Here is an 11,108-nt window from a genome sequence, read left to right on the forward strand (position 1 = left end):
GTAGGTAATTCTCTTCAGCAAATTCCCCCTATGCCAGTTTTACTAACTGCTTTTTAAGCTACATGCTGAGATCCTTGAAGTTACATGCATGTCCATAAGGAATCCTAATGCATTAAAATCAAAGCCAGTTTTGAGTATTTCAGGATGACTGCTCCCATTCCCTTTCTTCAGGTTGATTAGTTGTTGGGAATATATATTTTTCTGCAGAGTACTTAGCTGCTTTTAGACACCGTGTGCTAGCAATAATTAGCTTGTTATCTTGACAGCTTGTCAGAGAGCGTTTTAATGCCATGATTTAAGTTTTGCTCATTATACACATACACGCACATGCTGACATACCAACAATTTCACTTTATCCACCTTTTTCCTAACAATTCAAGAATGCGCCTTCTGTTTAAGAGATATGTGCTCTCTTGTGTTGTATGTGTGCGTGTGTGTATATACACACACGTGTGCGCTCTCTCTCTCTCTCTCTCTCTCTATATATATATATATATTAGTAATATATACGTGTGTATATATACACATACTACTATATATATACAGTAGTAAATACAGTTTTCATTGTGCAAGCAGTAACAGGTTCCTGAATGCCCCTGTAAATCCCTTTCCTCACAACCTGAAGACTGCTAAATATGCACTGCATGTCACATTTTCTGAATTATGTTCCTGGCTGCCACTGAAAAAAAGAAAGAAACTTCCTATCATCATTTCCGTACACATTTGATTGAATCAATAAACAATAATATGCTACCAATAATATTCAATGGAAAGGCATCTATTTCTTCAGTGGCATGTTATTGATGCAGTTAGATATGTGCAGGAATGTATCATGGTCAGACATTACCTTTACTCTGAAGTTGTTTCTACACTAGCAGAAGCACCTTTAGTGCTACTGAGACATTGCTTTTCTTCAGTTAGCTGTAAGTGAAATTAAGCCAAGGTCCATATATTATTTAACCCTCCATTGCTAGATGGATCACACCCCAACAGCGCTGGGGGAAAATCATAACACTTTTGTGTCAGTCCTCCATGACTCCATGTTCCAGGTAGTCCTCAGTCATGATGAGGTGTGAATTGCCATGTGGTATTTCAGGGTTTGTGTGTATTAATTTAGAAGAAGAAAAAGGTCTTACAACCCTACCCACATTGGAATGCCTGGGACAACTGAAAACCATGCATATAATGTGCTTGGGGTCAAAATTATACAGCCAAATGCTGTTAAATATAAGTTACTTGTCATGTCTAGGGAGGCTTAGCCCAGAACCTGGTCTGTCCATTTCATGTAAGAAAGGAGTATAGAGGGATTTTTTTTTTTAAACCTATATTTTCATAATAAGCAAATGACAAACTTCCCTTAACATCATCACAGTATCAGGGGTCAGTAGTATCCATAAGTTTACAAAACCCCTTTACAATCCTGAATTTTGAAAACATTTTTTTTCCAGTTAGAACCCAGCAAAATTGGTTTTCATCATCATACTTATAATATTGCACAAAATTTACTAATCCAGCTTTTGGGGTCATTTTGGCCCCAAGTGTGAAACTTTCCCACAGTACTTCATACCAGATAAGAATGTTACAATTGATTCAGTGGAAAGTGCCTAATAAGGCAATGTATGCCATCCAAACCCGCAAAGTATCGCTTAAAATTCTGGCTCTGTTGTGATTCCAAAATATCACACATTTATGGTGCTGACATATATAAGGGGGCCCCAGCAAGTCAAACTCTAGACAGGCAGTAGTTGATAAAGTAAGATCAGATTTACAGAGTTCCAGGTGAAGTATAACAATTGATAACTTTTCACCAGCATGGCACCAGTCAGGGAATTCGCTAAGAAAAACCTGACGGGTTGACAGATTGAAACAAAAGAACTTAAAAACAAACCAGAAATTCTCCCAGCATTCCTTACCCATAAATCCAAACATGTGAGCAACAACATTTTGGATTTTCAAAAAGATTTGATACTAGTTAGTTATCTATGAAAGAAATTACATTGATTCCCCTTTCTTCAATGTATAAAGATGTCACAAACTCAGATAACAAATTGAATCCTTAGACCATTCGTTATTATAATAAAACTAAAGGTGGTGTGGTCATCTCTGATCAGATGGTCTCCACATGCACTTCATATGCATTTATTTATTATATATTAATAACATTTGTATGCTGCCCCATAACAGAAGGTTATCTGAGTGGCTTATAGTAAATAGAAAAACAAATCAGAGGCCACTGGTGGTTTTCCAAATATAATGGACATTGCCTTTTTAAACTCCTATATTCTTTGGAAGCTAAACAACCCACCATGGTGTGAACATCCCAAAAGATATTTCTGTTTCATAGTCCTGGGTCTAGAGTTGATCAAACTATAGGCTGAGTCTAAGAACAGAGCCATCTTGCCTGGGCCATCGAGAGGGCCAGTGGTTGGGCCTGGCACTGCTGGTACCAAGAAACAGGGGAAGTATCATTTCTGTGGTTGACTCAATGACAGAAAATTGCAGCAACTATGTGCTTCATGTATCCGTTTTGTCTGTCCTACTCATGTAGCTGTGAAATGTGATGGTACAGACTGCTCAGGTAGTGTATGCTATAGTTGCAAGGCCTGTGAGATTTGTTCTTGTTGTTACAAGTCATGAGTATTGGACTGTTACACTTTTGCGACTGTTTTAAGTATTTTGTATGTATGTTATTGGCACAATATGGTTGTTGTTTTAAAAGCTATGGGGTCAGTTAGACCCCACATACAGTTGTGTACATTTTTGTACTTTACATTGTGGGGTATGATTGACCCTGATGACTTAGGTGTAACTATTTTGTTTTACTGGAACAGGGCAGGTCTCAATAAAGGCATGATTTTTTACCTGCAAATGGTGCCGTGCTTAATAATTTCCACCAGTTATTTTATTTGTATGGCATTCTTGGGGTATATCGATCACAATACCAGCTTGTTCAGTTGATCTTTCTATCCAGGGAGGGTTAATATAGTTCTATATTACCCAGCCCTTCCCCATGGCCATGGTCTTCCTGTTCTATATTCAGTGTGGATGGGGAGGATAAGTGATTAATTTCCACTTATTTAATCAGAATCTGCTGTTTGGGGAAGTTGTCTTTAATTACTGCTTTCTTTACATTATTTATTAATGTCTTCTTTTTCTTTTAAAATGAAATAGCACTATTTCACTACAAAAGAAAAAAAAGGATGAACAGAAACTAAGAGCATCTCTACACCAGTCTAAAATCCTGCATTTAAAACGGAGCTTTCTGCTTCCATTTTAAATGCAGGATCATGACGGACTCCCCCTCCCCTTTCCCCCTCCTTCTCCCCCTTATCTGAGTCTTCCATATGTTTCATTGGTCTAGTTCCTCTTCTTGCAGGTTTTCCTCTTTTCACGGAGGGAACTCAAGCAGAACACAAGTGGGGTAATTTGATAGCTCATTATCTCTGATCTTTTAAAAAATAGAATGAAGGTCATTTAGTGTAGGAGACACCCTGGAGGTTCACGATGTCATCTAAAGGGCCCGCAAACTTCCGTGAGTGAGCAATCTCAATAGCAGGATAAAAGTACCGCATGAAGAAGCCCTAAGTAAGGGGCAATTCACAAGTAATCCCTCAGCCACACTGAACAAAAAGAAATAAAATGGGCTGAATGTGCAAAGAGGAAAATTTTGATTAAAGTCCAGTACCCTTAAAAGTCTCAATAGGGCTTTGCGTGTTCTCACTGATAGGCTAGTGTTGCAACTGTGTTTTATTGTGCACCCCCCCAAAAAAAAAAACCGAAGTAGGAAAAAAACATGGGAGGACAACTAAAAAAATACTAGATTACAATGATTTGACAATAATGTCTGGATTTTTCATAATAAGTGAGCAAACAAATGATGGCAATTCCAGAGAAGTAAAGTCTAGTTAGTATAGAAGCAACCCTCCAAAAATGATTAGGCATGTTAATCACCTACAAATCTACTCTCAGTATAAAGTACATTTAAAAAAATTAAAGCAAGAAAAGTCAAAATAAGCTCAACAAGGGTGAGCTTCCAACGAGGTTGTCATTCCCATCACCACTTCTATCTTTTTTCTTGCCATGAAAAATCCATTAAGGAGGAAAATATGGAATAACTGCACAATGTCTTTTGATTGATACCACTAGAACCCTACATCTAGAAGCACCCAGCTGTTTAAGAAAGTGGAACAATTTCTATAGGGAAAACTACTGACGTCCCCTATGGGAAGATGTTCTTGTTAAGGAGGGTCTACCAGCATTCTCTTATCCAGTAAATGTGACCTGGTCTAAATATGGAGTAGAACGAAGTGGTAGAGTCTAGAGTGGATTCAGTGGACTATACCTCTTCAGACTGCAACTGGAGTTATTACATATACTTAAGTGCTCAATTCTGTTCCATTTTATTTCAGAAATGTCTGAAATATAATACATATACCTTCTTGAATCTAGACTGCAATTCTAACATGTTAGCAGGGAGCAAGTATGTTTAGGATGAGGATGCTGGGAATTTATTTTCTTGTGTTGCTTCCAAAATACCTTGGCAGACAGAACTACACCAATACTACACATACTCAAGGGCAAAGTTCTAATATAGCTGAAGTTTACAGAGCATGTAACTTAATTAGATTGCTGTAGAATGTCAGTCTTCCATGTACTTTACACTCAAGAATTGCTGTGCTGCTCCGTAAGTGGATACAAAAGTAAACTGCTGTCAGTTCTTAGAGCTGTTATGTGCTGTGACTAGTCATGCAACTCTAGATTTGTAGCATCAAATAGTCTGCACCCTTGATTCTCACCTTCGACCCCAAGATTTCATCCTTCCTGTGGAGATCCTGAGATGGTGGCTAAAACCCTGAAACTTCCATTCATACTCTGGCAACTCTACTCCCCACACAATGCTGCAACATCCACGCTTTTTTGTGGTTTGTAATCATACAGTGACAACGACTGTGACAGGGAAAGAAGCCATTATGGCTTCTCCCCCCGCCCCCATATGCTGCACTCACAACCTCTGTTTGCATAATCCCCTGTGGTGATGTAGCACGGGTTGGCGTCTTGTCCAAACCAGGCACGTGGCACAGCGGGGGTGGCTTCTTACCCACCCTTAAACCCACGACGTGCAATAGAGGTTGTAGGGTGGATATGAAGCCATCCCCACTGCACCGTGCATCCAGTTTGGATGTCACACCAACCCGTGCTGCCTCACAGGGGATTATGCAAATGGCAGGCACACGGGGGGGGAGAAGCCACAATGGCTTCTTCCCCCGTCGCGATCATCCGAATGCAGCATCTGGTTTTGCAAGCCAACATGCTGCTGATTGAATGTTAAAGAGATAGAAGCTAACCCTGGATATGTAGGAAGTTCATGCCATTATGGACATATCTGGAAGTTCCCACGTTGAATACAAATTAATGGTTTCTCATTTAGTGTTGGAGTTAAATGTGTTTACTTCCACCAACAGATTTTTGTTCTAGTTTTAGTGGCTATTTGATTGCCTTCTCATTTTCTTCCAAATGCACTTTGGATTCATTTGGCCAGCAGCCCTAAGAGCTCACCAAGCTACACAAATAATAGGCAGCCAGATGTGATACTCTTTACCTTGGGGCTAAGGCTACTAATATGGCTTGGTTTTATAAGGAGCACAACAAACACTGAGATTTCCCCTAGGTTTCCTGTTCCTCATCTGGCAGAGCTCTCTATAGGTTGGTGTCTACTGGAATGGCATGAAAAAATCTGCCTCCTCCTGCTAACAAGGACCCAGCCATGGCACTGGCAGCATATAAGCAATCATCTCTGAGCATGTACAGAGGAATCACACTTTCCTCATGACTGATTAATCCTAGCCCAAGAAGTCACCTTCCTTTTGAATAAAATTAAAGCAATAGTAGATTAGAATAATAGTCAATTAGAAGAGCCACCTTGAGTGCCATTTTCCTTGGTAGAAAGGTAGGGTACAAATCAAATATATAAATGAATGAATAGTGGGTTTCTTATCATGTGTTTTCTATTGTGCAATGGCTAAAATGTAGATACATTTCCCCTGAATGGAGAAGACTCAATGTGCAAAACTTTATTTGTACCTCACTTCCCCCATTTTGTCTTGATGCTGCCACTGCACAGCCCTGTTGCTCTTTATTTCCATTATTACTTCAACAACAACAACCATTTTCAGACACAGCCACAAAATGTATCACAAATGGTACTGAAAATGGATATTAAATTAGATTTACAGTGACCTATTCTTCATTGTATCATCTTTTCTGCTTGATTTGTGCTTATAAACAAACAGGTTTAAGAAAAACAAAATCTCTTGAGTTTTCGTAATTATATCTATTATTATACTCTTTTTATAAGGTAATAAATACTGCCCTCTGGTGGCTTTTTTTTTCCTCCTCCATTTTAAAGATATGTCAGAGCTTAAACATTCAGGCCAAACTAGACGTAAATTTAAATGCCTCTTTTCCTTGCATTTAATGTACACAATTTAAAAAATGCAAATAGCAACCACTGGAGGACAGATAATTACTGAGGCTGTAGGGGGAATTTAACCCTTTTCTCCCATGCTGTGGTCCTGACAAAGTGTTTCTCTAAAGCTATTTGCACTGAGAAGAAACCTCCCACTGGCTTCATCTATGTATCCATATCTATCTGTATATATGTATATGCATATACACACACGCCTATGTATGTATGTATCAAAAACAATGTTGTGTGATCTATACAAATGTATAAAAACATAATGGATGAATGAATGACTATAATACTGTATTTCACAGTGCTCCCGATGTCCAAACCATGACAATTAAATACTACAGAAATGTTCATGTGGAATGGGTGCAAGAGAGTCTGTTGCTCATGTACCCCTGTAGTGTAGTCCGTATAAAGGCTGCAGAGAAAAGCAGATTTTCCCCTTATGGGTGAGCTTCTGAAGAGCTGGTGATGTTCTGTTTGAAGGATGATTCATCCTACGTCACTGGGAAGGTTGCTAGATTTTTCCTTATTTCCATGCAAATGACGGGAAAATTACGCTGGTCCCATTTTAAAAATTATTAGTTTTATTCAATTACTCTTAATTAGATGAATCTTTGTATTGTATACAAGTGTATTGGTCTGTGACCATAATAAACCATTCATCCAGTATTCACTACTGGATAAAAGCTGTCCCTGTTGACCTGAGAGTTCCTATTTTCTGGGAGCTGTCCATGGACAAATTGCTGTCTCCTTTTGCCTCTTAAGGAGATATTGGGAGTGTCTTTTAAAATTTTTGTTAGTGTGCACAAAAGCACTGGACATCTTCAGGTCTCAAGACCCTCCCCAGGGTATCTATAGGAGGGGCAGATTTTCTTGACCTGCATGGATGGAATGCACAGGACTGTGTCTCCTCCGTGCCATCTCCTTATGGCTCTAGCGTGTCGCCATTGTGCCAGCTATCCTCTGTGTGTGTGTGTGTGTGTGTGTGTGTGTGTGTGTGGCTGGTTCGATCAATATTTTGGCAGGCTGCAGTTCTCCAAGATTTTGTGCCAAGTCTCTCCAATTCTGCTACCACTGGTGCCACTACGGCCAGCCCATGGGATGCAAGTCTTGGGCCACACAGCCCAGAGGGCCCCAAAATGACAGTGCCATGTCAGTGGCACTTGCCGCAATCTCTTTCTTTGGTTTTGTTTTCTTTTAAAAGACATTTTACGGAATGGGTGTGCCACCACAAAATGAAGCATTGCACTCACTACCATAATTGGTCAGAGTGCCTATCCAGAGACACTGTGGAAATGAAGACAGCAGGTGCAGCTGGAGCTTTTCTCTCAGCAGCCAGTAGGCCAGCCATGTAAAAAGGTTTTTGCTTTGGTTTTTTAAAGAAAAGGAAAATGTTGGGGCAACTAGAAAGCAGGGTGGGAAGGAGGGAGATTGGGGGTGCCACAGGAAGGGGATGAATGGGTCTCTCATATGTGTACTCACAAGTAAGCAGGAGAAGCCTCAGAAGTAAGCAGGACTGAATCACTCAGCAGCTTGCCCCCCAAGAGGGGGCCTTTTTTCAGTGCTCAGTAGTGCAAAGAACTTATTTTGGATCAGCTGGTGATGGGAGATGAGAGCTTTTCCCTGCTGGGAAAGGAGGTGAGGCTGAGGGAAAAAGCTGGAAGGCCAGATGAGGAACCCCCCATGGGCTGCATCCCATGTTCTACCACTGTGCAATGGCTCTTCCCCAGTCCAAGCCCTTTGGAAATATCGAGCACTTCTGATCATTAAGCTTTAATAAGAGATTAGTCCTATGCCAATCCTCCTGGCGCAGGAGAAGATGCTTTTGCCAACCAGTTTGAAAGAGAACAATGCAGGATTTACTGTCTTCTGTATCAACGAGCAGAGCAATCCTACAGTGGTGGCAGGGATATTCCATAGTGAAGCAATCATCACATCCAAAGCCTGGCCCGCTCCCTGTAGACAGGACAGCAGTGGGGGTCTTTTTCTGTTTTTTTCTGTTTCCTTTCTCCCAACCCCTTCCTTTTTGCTTTTTACCCTCTCCTGTTGACCACAATGGGAGGGGATTAACTGCGCCAGCTCCAGGGCTGGCATGGCATAGTCCTGAGCCATAGTATTGCAGGGTCCTAGGATCCTGACCTCCTGCAACATGCCCTGTTTGGACATGCCCACCAGAGCTTCCCACCACTGCACCATCCCACAGCAGCAGTCGCCTTCTCTGCTGGTGCATCCACTGGCCCTGCCACTCATGCAGCCCTTCCAGGGAGCTTGGAATTGCTCCCTTCCTCTCAGTTATTTTAAAATCTATATTTTAGGATAATTACTGTTGCTGATTTCATTATCTTCCACAACCATTTATCATTTCATAATACAGTTCGGACAGAGAGGTTGGGCCACATCTTCATATTATTACTGTCTTCACCTGTGACTGAGAAACTGGAATGAATGAAAATGCAAATTCATTCAGTTTTAATTCATGTCAAATCCACATGGATTCCCTTTAAACGAGAATGGGATCTCATTTTATGCAACACTGGTGCCCAAATGGCTGGGAATATCTTTCATTTATAACTGCAAAAAGTAGGATGGAAATTAAGGCCATTTCAGAGAACTTGGCTCAATTCCTGATTTATAAGTTTTTATTGCTGAGTTGGCAAGCTGTAATTTTGCTGTGCTCAGGTTTCCTATCTGTAAAATAGGATAGGAAAAAGGAAACTTAAAAAAAAAAAAAAAAACAGCCTAACTTTTAAGCTGTCAATTGCATTTAAACCATATGATTAGGCCATCGGGGATTGTATAATTTGTGCATATTTTAATTAATTCAAATGTCCCACACACTTTGAGAAAAGTGGCAATGCTAATTTCAAATCGAGTGAATTGGTGTGGAGGTATGAAACAAACCCCTTGCATTCTGCCAGCACCCTTCTGACAGGGGCGTGCACTGCAAATGGACTACTCCCCAATCACAGTTTGCAATTGGGTTCAGCAGAAAGAGTTATGACAGACCAGAGCTCTTTGGGTCAGTATGGCCCATTGCCTCCTGTTTCTCAAGAGCTCTGACACTTTGCCTATATAGCTTTCCCTCTGGACTTTTGCCATCATCTCCCTCTCTTCTCCTTTAACCTTCAACCTGGCTGTTGTAGCAGCCAGCAGCCCCATGCAAGGAATGTCCAGGAGAGCCGCATCACTATCGGGATGTCTTGCTGCAGACTGCTTAACATCTTCTGTAGGGTAAGGGATAGATGGCCCATTGGCCCATGTGCAGGCATGTTCTAGTACCCTGCAACTGCCACATTTTAAGCGCCTGTATTGGTAGGGGACTATACTTCCACTGGCTCTCCAAAACCTAACATTAATGACCAGAACAGCATAGGCAAAGAAGACACCGCATCATCAAAATCATGTAATCGTGTCATCAGCATCAACACTGATTTCTAGATCTCTAAAACATGTTGGTGCAATGAAAGGCTCCAGTACTGTGGTGAATTATTGTTGGCATGTGAGGAATTTAGGAAGGCATTCCTGGGAAAGACTGCAGAACTTCAAAGACTTTGCATTTTGCCATGATGGAGAATGGAAAGCTAAGGCATAGTCATAACACTGTGCATTTCTATTAATTTTTAAATTGTTCATAGCACAGTACAACACTCCTGCAAGGTAGGCCAGTGACTTACAGACACAATTAAAATGGATTAAAACAATTAAACAATACATTAAAATACAATTAAACATAACATATAAAGGATAAAAAATAAAATAAAATAAAAAACAGCACCCAACCAAACACACCCACTTACAGGCCAAAGGCCTTGGACAAAACAGTCTTTGCCTGCTGGCAGAAGGACAGCAGAGAGGGAGCAAACCTAGCTTCCCTTGGGAGGGAGTTCCACAGCCTGGGAGTGGCCACTGAAAAGTCCCTCTCTTGGGACACCACCAAAAGTGCCTCTGAATGTGGAGCTCTCGAAAGAAAGGCCTCTCCAGAAGATCTTAAGAACCAGGCAGGCTCATATAAGAGCAGGCAGTCTTTCAGGTCGCCTGGTCCCAAGCCATATAGGGCTTTATAGAGCACAATCAGCACTTTGAATTCCACCCAGAAACAAACCAGTAGCCAGTGAAGCTGCTGTAACAAGGGAGTCACCTGCTATCTATAACCAGCCCTGGTCAACAGTCTGGCCACAGCATTCTGGACCAGCTGATGTTTCTGAACAGTTTTTGGAGCCAGCCCCACAGAGAGTACATTACAGTAGTCCAAACAGGATGTAACTAAGGCATGTGTGACCATGGCCACCTCAGACATTGCTAGGAACGGGCACAGTTGGTGCACTAGCCTCAGTTGTGCTAATGCACTTCTGGACACCTCCAAAACCTGGGCATTCAGGTTCAAGGCTGAGTCCAAGAGTACACCCAGGCTGTGAGCTGGGCATTTCAGGGGGTGTAACCCCATCCAGCACAGGCTGCATCCCTATTCCCTAATCTGCCTTTTGACTGACCAGGAGCACTGCTGTCTTGTCTGGATTAAGCTTCCGTTTGTTTGCCCCTATCCAGGCATCATTACTGACTGATTTAGAACCAGAACAGCTTTCTTGGATTTAGATGGAAAGGAGAGATAGAGTTGGGTGTCATCAGCATTCTTAGG

The 11,108-nt window shown here is 41.3% G+C and overlaps 1 protein-coding gene across 1 annotated transcript in view; it reads right to left on the minus strand.

Moving 5' to 3' along the window:
• The window catches only part of LOC146350427 (uncharacterized), a 168,168-nt gene extending 159,584 nt beyond the window's left edge, over positions 1-8,584 (minus strand). Inside the window, exon 1 of the mRNA XM_084845548.1 lies at positions 8,510-8,584. Within this exon, the coding sequence (XP_084701674.1) occupies positions 8,510-8,584 (75 nt within the window). The remainder of the gene's footprint in view (positions 1-8,509) is intronic.
• Positions 8,585-11,108: the final 2,524 nt, after the last annotated feature.

The sequence above is a fragment of the Heloderma suspectum genome, chromosome 3 (genome assembly GCF_057233095.1).
Source record: "Heloderma suspectum isolate Gila_16-S chromosome 3, 16-S_ref, whole genome shotgun sequence".
Taxonomy (NCBI): Eukaryota; Metazoa; Chordata; class Lepidosauria; order Squamata; family Helodermatidae; genus Heloderma; species Heloderma suspectum.